At 43.9% G+C, this 15,346-nt stretch overlaps 2 protein-coding genes across 4 annotated transcripts; one reads left to right on the forward strand and one right to left on the reverse strand.

Annotated features, from left to right (window-relative positions):
• The first annotated feature begins 1,236 nt into the window (after positions 1-1,236).
• rnft1 (ring finger protein, transmembrane 1) lies at positions 1,237-5,312 on the forward strand. The gene is made up of 9 exons (XM_076102340.1): positions 1,237-1,413; positions 1,955-2,421; positions 2,506-2,582; positions 2,669-2,769; positions 3,057-3,210; positions 3,330-3,488; positions 3,579-3,644; positions 3,721-3,822; positions 4,275-5,312. The coding sequence occupies exons 1-9, from the start codon at positions 1,388-1,390 to the stop codon at positions 4,407-4,409; spliced, it is 1,287 nt and encodes a 428-aa protein (XP_075958455.1). The 5' UTR covers positions 1,237-1,387; the 3' UTR covers positions 4,410-5,312.
• Positions 5,313-5,416: 104 nt separating this feature from the next.
• rps6kb1a (ribosomal protein S6 kinase b, polypeptide 1a) lies at positions 5,417-15,346 on the reverse strand. Of its 3 annotated transcripts, none has more exons than XM_076102337.1 (15): positions 15,116-15,344; positions 13,998-14,041; positions 13,321-13,441; positions 11,801-11,869; positions 11,112-11,259; positions 10,903-10,960; positions 10,108-10,208; positions 9,920-10,010; positions 9,706-9,796; positions 9,476-9,583; positions 9,300-9,362; positions 9,082-9,159; positions 8,889-8,996; positions 8,279-8,391; positions 5,417-7,813 (listed from the first exon to the last, which is right to left on the reverse strand). In XM_076102337.1, exons 1-15 carry the CDS (start codon positions 15,185-15,187, stop codon positions 7,576-7,578), a joined length of 1,503 nt encoding a protein of 500 aa, XP_075958452.1. In that variant the 5' UTR covers positions 15,188-15,344; the 3' UTR covers positions 5,417-7,575. The 3 variants fall into 3 exon arrangements, 2 of the variants coding, with proteins under 2 accessions (XP_075958452.1, XP_075958453.1); XR_012956327.1 differs by having other exon boundaries at positions 7,778-7,813; positions 8,279-8,601; positions 15,116-15,346; XM_076102338.1 differs by lacking the exon at positions 13,321-13,441 and having other exon boundaries at positions 15,116-15,130.

A 15,346-nucleotide genomic window follows, 5' to 3' on the forward strand; every position in this document is an offset into this window, starting at 1 on the left:
TGATATCATTGTTTTTGTCATTAGTCAATTAGCTCATAGGCAGGTCCACCGCTGACACTCTTTGAATCATCAGCACCAATCAGTTTCTTTCCCAATGAAATTATTCTCATATTTTCTTCAATTGTCTTTTTAATGATGTGGAAAAATCCCCTCTCTATATCTCTACATGCATGTTATTGCATAGCTTTATTCTCCCTTTTCTTCACTCGTGTGTGTGTGTGTGTGTGTGTGAGAGAGAGACAAACGCATCAGGGGCACTGTGTGTAATAAGAAAATAAATATGCATAAACATTCTTTCCGTCAGATGGAGGATGTAGAAACGTCGTTTCATAATCATTTGCATATCAATGCTTGTGCTCGCTCCACCACTCATCACACCTGTCGATGGGAAATAAGTGCACTTTCACCGGTTCAGCTGTCATTACGCACGGTTGCATGTCGGCTATATTTGTAGCGTCTATACATCTATACCGCTAATTCATCACGTTTCTCTGCAAACCATCATTGCGGTAAAATCTCAATCATTTATGATTAGCAAAAGTCAGAAGGATGATTCATTACTGAGTGCTACATGATTCAGGATAAAGATGAACCAAGATAACCTCGTTTAAAATGTGTGCTACATTTGGATGGAAGCCTGTCTTATTGCACGCATGAACGCACGCGCACATACACACGCGCGCGCGCACACACACACACACACACACACACACACACACACACACACACACACACACACACGAGTGAAGAAAAGGGAGAATAAAGGTATGCAATAAAGACAGCGAGAGATATATTGTCCACATCATTAAAAAGACAAGGGAAGAAAATTTGAGAATAATTTTAATTGATTGATTTAATTTTAATTAAACTGATTGATGCTGATGATTAAAGCGGTGGACCTGCCTATTAATTATCATCATAATGATACATTATTAACAAGATGACAATTACTATAAATAGCCGTGTTATTATTATAAATTATAATAATTATAAATTATAATAATAACAATGATGAAATGATTATTAGGATGTGTAGCAGTATAACATTATTAGTACATACTACAGTCAACAGTGACAGGTAGTGATAGCAATGCTGTGTGTGTTTAAATTGTGGTAATTTTCCTTAATTATTATAATGTATCGCGTGTCATTTGAACATGTTCCAGTAGGTGGAGGCATTGCAGCATTTTACATCCGATGCGCCGTAAAAAAAATGCACAGAAGAAGTTTGCGACGTCTGCTGTCGTAAACAACGTCAAGATGTCTGAACGAGCAGCTTATGGTTTAGTCTGAAACACAACAGCTTAGTTTTGTTTTTTAATTTACTTTTGCTTATGTTTAGTTTGGCGACTCGGACATTGTATTAGATGGAGAACAATAACTTACCATGAAACTCCGCGTGCAGAATGACAGGTGAGCCGAAGCTTTTACCTCCGCCTGGCCTGATAGGAAACATATGTTAGCTGCTAATGCTAACGGCAGCAGCCCAGTGCTCTGTGAAGGAGACGGCCAGTTTGTCAGTTGTCACTACTTTCGGGAAATTACTAATGTAACCGACGTAAAGTTCATTTTATGTTAATAAGCTTTCGTTCTTAGTCTGGATGAGATGTTCCGGATGACTGCTTAACAATTTCACTTGGTTACTACTCGAAACACAAAATACTGTCTTGTACACTCTATTAATACTTCCGCAAACATAATACATATTCCTATGACCACAAGGTTACCTTAGTATTGACACATTAAAGACACTTAAACATAGTCTATACGTCTTGTTTGCTGGGAGCTCTCTATTACAAGAGGTCCTGCAATACGACATGGTGTTCTACGGTCCTTATCGTAGATTAACTGACAACTGTGCCATCAGTAACTATTGTACAACTTGTAAATGCAGATGATTGATGCTGGACACCATGTGACTGAGACTTTAAATGTTTGTCTTTTTATGTCAAAGGAGTGATTCCGGAAGAGCACTGAAAGTGAGGGAGTCTCCTGCTGTAATGCAGCCTGATGCAAGTGAGCGGGGAGCTCATACAGCGAATGGTTTATCCCTAACTCTGCAACCAGAACTTACCAGGACACCGGCCCCTGGTGCTGCGGCCGCCGCCGCCGCCAACCCAGACAGCGATGAGGTGCGGGTAACCATGACCAGCAAGCCTGGGGAGTCCAGTGGAGGCACGTCCTCCAGGAGGTCCAGAGTCAACTCCCACAGCCATTCCCATTCTCAGCCACACGGACACAATCGGATGCCACACCACTCTTATTCGGAGGCTGAGCTTGACCCGCCCGACTCCAATGTGGACTCTGGAGAACCCAGCACCTCCTCCTTGTCTGAGCTTCGCTATCTCTTCCGCTGGCTTCAGAAGAGTCTTCCTTTCCTTGTCATTGTGTGTGCTAAACTAGTCATCCAACACGCTCTCGGTGAGTAGGAGTGAAGCCAAACACCGTGACTGCAACTGTGAACACAACACATCGTGTTACACTCTTTTCTTTCCATTTTACCAGGTCTAGCAGTCGGGGTCGGCCTCTTCACAACTTTTCTATATGTGAATAAAAACATTCAAACTCAAGTCTTTCTTCAGGTAAGAGGAGAACAGGAGAACACATTGCTTATGCAAGTTATTGCTGTTAGGTTCCTAAACCATGTTCTTTGACTGGTTCTCCTCAGGATCGTCACTCGAAGCTGCAGTGTGTGTGGCTGCTACTGTTCCTGATCTTTTCCACCCTCCTGCTTTACTACACCTTTCTCACCGAGACCCTCCACTATTGGTATGAGTTAATGGGTCACCTCACATCAGTTACCCAGAACAACGAGCCTGTGGTTATTTCCTGTAACCAATTACGTGTTCTTAGAATATAATCTCAATTCGTCTGTGTGTATTGTGAGTAGGCAGCCGGAACACACTGTGGTCATTTCTTTATACTCCGGGTGACTTTACTACAGCTCCCTCATCCAGCAGGACTTTGTTCACCTGTACTGCAGTTTAGTAAACAGCTAAACCTGGCAGGAAAGTGCTAAAACGTGCCATTTAACCTGAATGTCAACCTCCTTCCAGCCTCATCCTCCTCAGCCCAACCATTGAGCCGCTGGGTTTCTGGGAGGTTCTCTGGGCAGTCGGCATCACCAACTTCATAATCAAGTTTCTTTTTATGGGGATTAAGTGCCTTATTCTGCTGCTGCCATCCTCACTGGTGGCATACAGAACCCAGGTGAGAGTGGGGGGGGTTTCTCCTTTGGATAAGAAAAAACAACAAATATCACTCTAATGTTACGTATGTCTTGGCAGTGCAGGTTGAGTAGCTCTTATTTTGTGTTTAAATGTCTCCAGGGGCGGTGGGTGATGCTGAGTGAGGAGCTGGGTCAGGTCCACCAGGCCACAGCGCCTGTCCCACTTTGGTTCCGCTACCTGGTCACGTACCAGGAGGTTGACGGCACCCCTGGACTCACGCTGGGGGTCCTGCTGGCTTTGTTCTACCTCATACTGAAGGTGTGATCAGTCAAACAAGCAGCAATAGATCTTTGTATTATTGTTAAAAACTAAAAAAAAAATATATACATATATTCCTTTCTTTTTCAGATTTTAGAATTGTACGGACAATGGACGTCTTTACTGAAAACCGTGAGGACATTGGTGAAGGGCAAGGTCGGTGGTAAACGACTTCTTTCATAAATGGTCACATTCAGTCACCAGCTGTTTGAAGGTGTTCTTTGTTTCTCAGCGTACAGGCTCAGCAGCCACCAGGAGTCAGTGCAGCGAGGCTGGAGACGTCTGTCCCATCTGTCAGGGAGAGTACAGGGAGCCTCGGGTTCTACTCTGTCAGGTAAAACCAAACGCGTGTGCGCCGCAGGGCTTTGTAATCGGTGTACACGTAGTATTTGTAATGTGCCGTGTGGGCATCAATAGATTTAGATCCCTCAGGAGTCTGTCGCTCACATCCCTCCTCTTTAATTACGTTATCACACTTAATCACAGCATACAGCAGTTGCGTAAATCAATCGCTTTGGATCGCAACTTCATAATGAATTGAGCAGTATTACGTGAGAAAATCGGTAATATAAAAGATATTTTTAAAAATCAGACTCTCACCCCTGCAATTGCTTTTCTCTCTTATTTGCTTGTGTAATAATAACCTGTGTTTTTCTTTATATATAATTCTATGTATCTGACCCGTCGTTTTCGTGATTCAGATGAACTGAAGTGCATCACTTGTGTAGATCTCGTCCTGTATGGTAAGTGCAGGACATGCTGACATGTTGTTTTTCTGCCGTGCAGCACATATTCTGTGAGGAATGCATCGATCTGTGGTTTAACCGGGAGAAGAGCTGCCCTCTCTGCCGCACCGTGATCACAGAGAAGGTTTACAAGTGGAGGGACGGAGCCACATCTCCACACCTGCAGATTTATTGATCGATGCGGGGCTTTTGGGTGCAGGGCATTGGTATCAGCTTGTATTTAATGTGATTTTCTGTGGCTGCCAACCCCCACTGACGAGTAATGTTGTACACAGTTTCATGAATCTGAGGGCAGTGCCCCCTGCAGGCCGAGGTCCGTAAAGACACACACTGAACCTACTGTGGGCATTTTTCTGGCTTATTTACCAAAACATCACTATTTCTACCGACACACTTGGATGAGAGAAAGTTGATTATTGCCATGGCCTCAAGTGATTTTAGATTTTTCTATTTTAAGTTGTTTTTCCTTTTGTGTTGTGTTGGCTTTATTCACCTTTAATCTTGATTTCCTGATTGGGCAGCAAATTGTTGTACTTCCACAGTTTCCTCTACTTGTAAATACGGGAACATCAGAGAATATATTATATTAAAAAAGTATTTTAAACAGATTTTTCCTCCATCACATGTGTGAACAAACATCACACAAACCCTCTTATCCAGTGTTTCTTGCATTTTTTGGGAGTGACTTATTTGTAATCAACAGCACAACTGAATTATGCTTTAGCTGCATCCTTGAGCTTGAACCGGACTGCAAAGGCTTCCAGGAAGCTCGGTACACAGTAACAGCTGGTCCAGTAGTGACCGGACCTTTGCCAGCGCGCATCCATGGCAGGCTGAGGAATAACTTTGTGACGGATAAACAGTTTGGCTTTTGGTTACTATTTCTTTTCGTCTGATAAAAAGGATGCAACTGAGCGTGTGAGACTAATTCACACATTTTTCTACAGAGGCGACATGGCCTCGCTTTTGTAAAAACCAAAGACGGGGAGAAACATCTATTTTATGTACAAAATCATTTCACTGTTATTTTTATCCATTTAGAGGCATAAACTATCCGAATAAAGATCTACCATTTGAATGTTTGTGGCTCTTTTTATGAAGCAAACTGAGAATCACTTATTTGCCGAGTAGCTAAATCTTCAAGTCATAATCTGACACAAACAAGGTTTTGAAGAGCTTCCATCAGTTTAGATCATTTTAATCCCCAAGACGTCCTAATCTGCTGCTGATCAGACATTTATTTTTGACTTCATCATATACATGATGCATATAAACATTCCCCATCTGAAAGGGCAGATCTATGGGCAACAAAGCAACAGGAATGTTATTCAACACCCCTTCTAGTCAGAGACGGTGTTTCTCACCTGAAGTAAGCTTGATAAGATGTTCCTCAAACAACTCGCTGTGGAAGATACTCGACTGTACCTGAACAGAAGAAAAGTATCGCCCTCTAACAGACTCTACATACACAAGGAGAAATGATCGCCCTTTGTTTTTGCATCAGTTTTCCCACAATAACGCTTTAAGCACTGCAAAAGACAAACTGAAGTTCAAGTTTTCAGCAAGGAAAGTGTTAGATATTAAAATGTTTTCGGAAAGTCCCCCTTCAATATACTAAGCCACACAATAAATACTGCAGGTCATTTAGGTAACCGTCCTTAATTATGGAATAAAAAAAAAAAGAAGCAGCTGTAAGACATGTTCTGTGGAAATGAAACCATACTCTACATGCTTATTATCATTATTATGGCAAAATAAGTCTCAGATGAGAATACCAAATCAAATAACCCATTCTACTGCCTGACCTAAATAATACGACACAATAAATACATAGTTTGCATAGTGTGAACAATACAGTGGAAACACATTGGCACTTCAAATAAATATTGTAACAAATTAACAAAAAGGTTAAGTGGAGTAAAAAGTGGAGTGATTGGTCTTAAAACACAATTGTTGCACCGGAATGGTAGAAGAAGAACTCACACAGATCCGTATTAGACCCTTTGCTGAGCTACACTCTAAATAACATTAAACGATCTCTGTGAGCATCACTGTGGGAAACAAAGTCACTCTGATCAAATCGGACATGATGAACCAAAACGTGACATTTGAACCTTGTAGTTCTTGAATCAGACCAGCGACTCACTCCGCCGGCTGTTGTTCGTTTGCTTACCAGCAAAAGAGAAATCATTTGGTTGGTTGAAACAGTGCTTTTGGTCAATTCATTAAACACTAAGTGTTTGGATAGCGACAAACATCAGGGAGCCATTCAAACCGAAGCTCATCTTCATCCATTACATTTGCAGTTGTCATTGAGGGAATCTGCGTCAGACAGCGCGGTCAGTTTTAGGGTGTGAACATTTGAATGGCTGGACTCCAGAGGCTCGTATATCAGCTTCACATCACATGAACAGGGTGTAACCCTACCACGAGAGCCATGAACACTGCCTGGATCAATGCAGTGCGTGACATCAGTTTGGCTGTGTGTATTTTGGGTGGACCTGTTGACACGACAGTGGCAATGGGACTACTGCGTGTACAGATGAGTTAAAAATAATGCTGCAGGGGAAGCAGCGCAGGTTTACGAAAAAAAAAAAAAAAGGCATACAGAGTCGGTTTACATTCAACAGAAAGAAACTGAGCATTGCGTCTGGACAGGACACATTCCAGTCAGACCAAGTAAAGCAGTATTGATTGTGGTGGAAGTGAAGCTGAAATTTCACTTGTCTTTTTATAGCTGCTTTACCGTAATGTTTCGCTCCGCCTACTCCTCACCACACGCTCCAGTGACAAAGGCAATGTGATTGTTTTCCTCAAACATAAAGGAATACTGTGTTCATCGTGGAATTGTTATCTAATAAATCGACCCACTGACAGTGCAAACTGCAAGTTCTCACAAGATAACCGTTAAACTAAGAAAAGCCGAAACCAAACTCTCTCACTGTGATGAGGCAATGAGTCGTTAATGCGAGAATCAACATTCACCAGACTTGAGGATAAAAGAGCACCAGTAAATCAGATGATAATGCCAGTAGAGTACACCAGGCGGGCATTACCCAGCCAACAACAAGCGAGTCAACTTTCATTGAAGAGCACCTCTCTCACACAACTTCCCCACAACTCTCATATCTACTTCACTGCTGATTATCTGCGTCAGGCCGAGGTGGCCAGGCTGAGTCAGGAGGGATGGGAAGGCGCTGCTGGAAGAGCTGGTGATCGGCACTGACAGTGTCAGTCAATTCAAAAAAAAGATTCTATTATTAGTCTCTTTGAAACCAAAAAGGAAGGAGGAAGAAGAGGAGGAATTAGAAGAGTCCTAATGTTCGTAGGCGAGCCGAGCGTCATAGGTTCATCCGTAGATGTTCTGGCCGCTTGGAGTTCATGGGGTAGGCCTGCTTCTTGTAGGGTCCCGCATTGATGCCTGAAGGGTGCCTGATGGGAAGCGGCGCAGAGGCCTCAGAGCCACCGCCGCTTGTGTCCATTTGCTCCGCTGCCGACACCTCCATGGGCTGCTCCACAGTGCGGCCAGTCGCCGTGGGTCCCCGGGGCCAGCAGTCCCCTCCTACAAACGTCCCCGGGCTGTGGAAGGCGGATATGTGAGACACTATTGTCTGCGAGGCACCAGCCCGTATTTTTAACATCACAGTGCAAATCATGTGTGTCGGTGAGAAAACACACCTAGAAAGAATATGGAGGCTAAAAGCAGATTGCTCTTTAACTCCCAGATGAGGAATGATTTCAATAGAATTATTGTTCAAATAGTTAGCAGGTATTCAGACGGAAGTTTATCAATTTCTTTATCTGACTGACGAGCAATCCTCTAAATGAAATTAAACCCAAGATTAACACAACTGACCCCGACTTATTCCTGTTGTGCCATTGGAGAGGAGCTTCTATTTATCTTATTAATGGTGGCTAAGTTTAGGTCCAGCCATTTACATTTACAAGGTCAGCAAATATGTTGAAAAGACTCGCTGTGGGAAAAATCTGAAAATAGCCAGATTGACTTAAATGGAAGCCGAGACAAAATAAACTTGCCGTTACCTCACAGGTGTTCTTGGGCTTCCTGGGAACTTCCGTGGTGAGCGCACCTTTGGCTCAAAAGAGAACTTCTCTTTGAGGTTTTCCAGCACAGACGGGGCTACATATGTGAAACCCTGGGGGAGGGGAGGGGAGGGGGGGGAAACAGAGAGAGGTCTGAGTCCACCTCTTCAAAGAGCATCTTTCCAAAAACAACCCACAGCTGATGATGAGCAATGAAAGCTGAGTAAACCATATCATGCAATGTGGTGGAACAGTGAGGGAAGCTTCCAGGAAAGCCAACAGGACTACACCAGATGGGATGCATTAACTGATTCTCGTAAGACCTACCAAGGAAATAAAAAACACTCAGTTTGTGTGCTTGTTTGCAGACAACACAGAAATAGCAAAGTGCAAGAGTAAACGCCACGGTGTTCAAATTAAAAACGTTGCTTTAAATGCTCAATCCCAAATCAGCATTGAGTCATGTGTTATCTTTGTACGTCACACCGTGGGTTATTCCCGATATCATTTGTTGCAAGTTCCGAAAAAATGCTGGAAACTCCAGAAAGTGAGACAAAGTAGACAGAAAAGGTCCACTGTGTGCTGGGAGGTAACAGCACTAGTGACCCACCAGGAAGGCCTGATTGGCACTCTCGCTGAGCGTGGAGTCGTCGGGGCTGTCCACTGGAGTCTGGCTGGTGAACTTGGAGTCAAACTGGCTGACGTCATCAGCCGATTGCTGCAAGAAAATAGCAAGTCAGGTAATCATCTATCAGGGACATAATACTGGTCACGTTGCTGCGTTAAAAAAAAAAAAAACTTACCAGGTATGGTTTAAATGGAGGCTCTACTTTGCAGGCGAGGAGGTCATCCCAATTTATATGACGGAAGAATGGGTGGGCCTTTGGAAAAACAACAACAGCAGCAGCAGGGTTTACTACTTCATGACTACTACAAGGTTTTCCAAGAAGAGTTATTGTGTTAAGGCCCAGATCAATACGTTAACACACTGCATGCATACTACTGTGACGGATGGATTTACCTGGACCTCAGCAGCATCTCCTGGTCCGGCCCCGAGTCGCAACGAGGCATTTCGTTTCAGCAGCTGAAAGACAAAAGTTTGGAGATTCGGTTTTTTTTTCCTGCCGCTCCAAATGTTTGCACAGAGACAACACGTCCAGAGAAGCATGAGGCAGAAGGAAGGCTAACACAGCTCACCTTTTTCAGGAGGTCCCTGGCTTCTTGTGTGAGGTAAGGCGGAAGGCTGAGTTTGCATTTCAAGATTTTGTCAATGGTCTTCTTTCGGTTTTCACCGGTGAACGGCGGCTATGAAGAAGTAGTAGGACCGAAACGGTTAGCCATCGTAGCAAATGCTTCCTACATGAATGACATTTACAGTTTGACTTTCTTTGGCAATGCGACTCCGGGGTTGATTAGTGTGCACTTACTGCTCCTGTCAGCATGTCATACATGAGAGCTCCCAGACTCCACCAGTCCACCGCTCGGTTATGACCGCTCCTCATCAGGATCTCTGGAGCCCTGAGGACGGAGAAGGGAACGACCACGATGACTCAGCAGATACACTAGACTGTGTAAGAAGTATGAAATGTGGCTGAATGTGCACAGCTCTGCAATAATGGCTCTACACAATCTGGGACATACATGTATTCGATGGTGCCACAGAAGGTGTGGGTCACCGTTCCGTCGTGGATGGACTCTTTGCAAAGACCGAAGTCTGTCAGCTTCACGTGTCCTAGAAGGAAACGGTACCAACGTGAGAACATGAGAGAAAGACCCAGTAGAAAGAATATGTTTCTCTTTCTCGTCAGAGAGCCTTCAGGTTTGCGTACCGTTGTCGTTGAGCATGATGTTCTCAGGCTTCAGGTCTCGGTAGATGATGCCTTTCTGGTGCAGGTGACCCATCGCCATCGAGATCTCAGCCAGGTAGAAACTGTCAACAGACGCAGGTCACACATTGTCTATAAATGTTCTGCATGCTACTCGGTGATCTGCAGTTTGGGTTCTTCTCAATGTCATCTAGGATATTCTAGGATTACTACACACCCCTATTTGTTCAGCAGCTTGGTTCGTGTGATCACCGTTTTCATCTACAGACCGTTTATTTATGAAACAGAACAGCAGATACTGTAAGCGGTTTGTCCCTGTTCCAAGTGACCGTCACACCGCCTCAGAAACGGTGTCACATATCTGCCTGTTCTCACTAGACGGAATGCTTAAAATCCTCCAAACGAGCTTGCTAGCATTAGTCTGACAGAGACAACAGATCACACCGAGATCTTATCTGGCCTGTACGTCATGAGTCAGCAATAAAAGACCTTGTGGAGACGACTGGCAACACAGGGGGTTTGTTAAGATGCCCACCCTGTTGCCATCTGGAAATGGGTTTATATTGTAAACAATATGGGAACAAACACCGTGAGTGGAAAGGGGGATGAAAAGATTCAACAGGATTTAGATTTGACGTGTTTGAACAAAACATCCTGAAACATGAACATTATTTTATTGTATTTAGTTTCTCAGGATAAACTCCCTTTCACCAACAGAAACGCTGTCAATCAGTCAGCTAACGGCTAATGTTATCCCAGATGGTTCAGGCTGTACCAGTCACGGACGAGTTAACTCACCATGCTGTGTCCTCCATGAAGATGCCCTCTCTCTCCAGTTGCATAAACAGCTCCCCTCCTGCAGTCACCACATACAAAGTCAGTCATATTTATCCACAGTGGAACTGGAGACCCACATGTTCATCCAACACTCATAAAATGTTTAAAAACATGTGCATGTAGGGGTGCGTGCTGTACGGTGTTTGTTGATCGGGCCACACGGTGCTCACCGCTCAGATACTCCAGGATGAGGTACAACTTCCCCCCGGTCTGGAAGGCATAGATGAGGTCCACAATGAAAGGATGCTTCACCTCCTCTAGAATGTTCCTCTCAGCTTTGGTGTGAGCCGTGTCCTTTGCATTACGCACAATCATGGCCTGGCAGGCGACAAAACGGCACACAGCAAGTCAGGATGTGGGACTGTGAGTAATAACTTTAACCCCGTTAGCTAGTGTCAAAGCTTCAACATCAGCTGCAGAGGCAGAGCAAGAATCACGCACCGGACTGGTAGCTACAGTCAAGTCTCATTGAGCCAATAAACACAGTCATTATCCAAAAAACCCCACAAGCTTCGGGGAATATGAGCTGGCTTCTCAAGCAAAGTCTGGCAACAGCTCCGTGTCAGCTGCAGAGAGGAGGTCAAGCGCAGCAGATCTGAGGTTTCATGTGAAATAGCCTCCACCAGGACGTCACACAGTGACACACAGCATAATGTGAAGCTGAGTATTTAATGTGCTCATTCCCCATAGATGTAGGCCACTTGTCTTTGCTTACTTATGGATTAGATAATGCAGATGCTATTCCTCTCCCACTACACCACACTACTCTCTATAGGGGGCAGGTTTAATTGGTGGAGAATATTCTCACTGAACAATATGAAAACCGTCAGCCAAACCTGAGACAGGCCCATTCACTCACCTTCTTCAAAACCTTCATGGCAAATATCTTCCCGGAGGTGGAACCTGAAACCTTCCGAACTTGAAACACCTGTAAAGATAGCACATCACATCAATACACAGACATGTCTGCAGCTTTCACCAAGTTAAACTTAAGACATTTTTAAATACAAAATAGATTACAATCTATATCGTATCACATTCCTTCAGTACTTCCCAGCAGCTCATAATTCCTGATGATAAAACTAATGTAACCGATGTAACAAGGACCTGGATATGCAGCAGAAAAGGGGATGGATGTGTTAACCTCATAGAAAATGAAGTTCATTTAAGTTTTGGGCTAAAATCGACACCTATATTAACTCATAATGAGAAAGTTAATGGAGCTTGCAGTAGTGACGGTGCTCGCTATAGGTCTGATGGTGCCGACTGAATCAAAAAGGTTGAGCACCTTCCTGCATGCCCAATTTACTGTTACAACAATCATGCTTTAGTTTCATGGTGTCTTAACTTCTCCCGACAGCACACAACCTGCTAGAACTCACATTACTGCCTACAGCTGCAGGACAAAAGCGGCTTTTGAAGATATAATTGAAGACTTTTCCATATGTTCTGAGGCCTTTTTTGCTGTTTGTATGACTATGGCTTGAGAAAAGACACTTTGTCATGGTGGGGACATTCAGAGAAATGATTAGGGACAAACGGAAACTGACATGAGGTTCATAAGCCGCTACTGTGCATGTTGTTTCTTCATTCGGACTGTGATTGATTAGTTATTCTTCTCTTATTCTGACGAAAGTGGGACCAGGGACAGCTCAGGTTTTGCGTGAGACAGCTAATAGTCTTTCAGGAATAAGTCTTAAGACCAAGGAACTTCCCATCTTTGCCAAAATATACACTGTAACTACACAAGAACATCAAAACAAATAACAGCGTGTTTCAAAAAATGAGAAATTCCCAGGCTGCAGAACATTAGTCATCAAATACCAACCCACTTCAAGAAAGAACAAGTCGTGTGTCTGGTGCAGGGGATTACACTTCTTTACTGTGATGCGAGTAAAGAAGGAGGTGGTTCTGGGACGCCGGGCCTGACATTTAAAAGGTGCCACAGTCTGAACACACTGTAATACATGTTTGGGGAGTGTTGATAAACAGCAGTGACCATGAACAAAGTGAAGAGATTTCCAGCCACAAAAAAAGTCCCCCAGCCAAAGGAATTTCAAGACAATTACAAAACCCTAACCCTAACCCTCATGTACTGGCAACGAGATGGCAAGTCCCAAGCCAAAAAGGCAAATGATAAAGTGGCATTTTCTAAACTTTTCTATGACATGATATGAAAAGGTCCCATACAGTGCCCAGTGAGAACTAAACACCCAACTCTACAGCCCTGCATTCAATGCTTTAGTTTACAACCTGCGTATAGAATATTTGGTTCAAACCTTCAAAATGTCAAGTCATCGTACATCACAAAGAGGAAGAATGGAGGAAGAGTCAAATTTACATTTGTCCATTTTCATGCCAGACGATCAGAAGCCTCACCTTTCCATAGCCACCTTTTCCCAAAACTTTCAGCAGCTCAAAGCATTCAGGCCTGATCTGCTCTTTTCCCTTGTTAACGATGTTCTCTGAAATTTCAAACTTCTCACAGTCATCCATGTTACTGGCAAAACAAAAACAAAATGAAGAAAATCTTATTTGAAACATTCACGTAACATTGCGTTTACAATTTCAGACACAGCAGTATTATCAACGTGGTTATCAAGCATTTGGCCTAAACATAGATTCACACGAGTGCAGTGAGCCCTAATTGGATTATTAGCCTTAAGAGACCCTATCCAAGAGTATATCAATTATAACTGGGTCTATTTGGATGGGTGACAAATTAAAGGAAACTTGTGCAGTTGTTTCTCAAAGGGCCTGGGGGGGGGCAGACTATGCCAATGAGCCCTGAAGATGTTCTGGAGGCTTGTGACGGTTACAATCACACCGTCTGTTAGTTTTCCCTTTAAATTGTCACCCACCTCGAATTTCCTGACAGTCGGCTTACGTTTTGTGAGTACTTATACTGTAAAAACATCAACACGGAAGGTATCAAAGCACTAAAAGTTATTTACGACCCCTTGAGGATAGTTTCCAGTCATCCAAATAAAAATATGATGACGTTGTTTCCCCTTTAGGGAGCCAGTGAATTAACGTTATGGTTCAGTTGTACTTACAAGTCGAAGCCACTGCACTGGTCCATGTACTCGCTGAGCTGGCCCTGCAAACGAGACGCAGGAGAGAAGAATCTCAGCATACAGGAATGCGAGGGAGGTTATTAAGCAGCCAACCTGAGCTTACACGTTGATATAGTATGGACGTTATATTATATTTACTTATAGTGTTCAGCAGTTTATTTCCTAAACAAATACCAAGTTAACCGGTAACGTTACGGCTGACTCAAGCATCACCGGGCTGCTTAAATAGACACACACCTTCTCCTTAACATTTACCAGCAAAAGACCCATGTTTGTTGTAGCTAATAGCTAATAAAACCAATGTTAGCAACGCTATGTGATGCAACTCTTAACACGTTAAGTCAGTGGTGGGAACGCTAGCAAGCAGTGTATTGATTTTAGTTAACGTTACACCTACGGTCCGGCTAGCATTGGTAGGATTTCAGCCTGTTGTTGCTGTGAGGTCATTTACATCCCACTTATTTATATTCGTAATGTAACGTTAATGGGCAAAACATACACGTGGCATGTATGTAGCTAATTAACCTACACAGTTATGTAGCTACATCTCTACAACAGACTAATGCCGACGCGGCGCGTAAGCCGCCAACTCCATTGTCGGACATTAATTAGCTACGCCCGGTGAAATGTAACGCTACCTTATAGGTAACTCGTGTTTCGTTTGTTTTCGGGCTTGCGTTATTCATAGCATCATTATCAATTTCCCCTCGACAAGACATTGCTGTCATAGTGGCGTCTGTGCCTTCACCGGGTTCACGTCATGTGCGCTTCAGCGGCGGTTACCTCAACATGTGCCGTGGAACACAAACTTGTCCCACGTCAACACTTCTAATCACGCGGATGCACTAGACCGGGACGGCGATGAAAATGAACGGTGGTCGGCCATCATCTTATATACAGAAAATGCAGTGGAATTTGTACTACACACAGTTTAATGGGCCACTGCTAGGTTCCGAGGGAAAGGGGTCAACGAGGACATGTCCGCTGACGGATACCTGCCTGGTCAACGATGTTAGCAACGCAGGCCTCGGAGCTGCTAAGTGCGAGCTAACTGGCTAACAGCGGCGGCATTAGCCTCAACGTTAACGTAAACTCACCCCGTCCTCGAGGTCGTCGTCAGAGACATTCTCATCCGGTTGATCCAAATCGATGTCGAAAACCCCGGCCATGTCCACGGCACTTCACTCGGCGTTTAGTCAGAAAACACAGTCCCACTCTCCCGCCTCATGGGAGAGCCATCACAGTAACAACCGGCTACAGCGGAAAGCATGGACTAGCATCCAGCTAACCAAAACAAGACACGCACCGGGCAGCAGGGAAAGCCTCTA

Source organism: Anarhichas minor, unplaced genomic scaffold (assembly GCF_050575085.1).
Source record: "Anarhichas minor isolate MPS153535 unplaced genomic scaffold, ASM5057508v1 ptg000027l, whole genome shotgun sequence".
Lineage (NCBI taxonomy): Eukaryota > Metazoa > Chordata > Actinopteri > Perciformes > Anarhichadidae > Anarhichas > Anarhichas minor.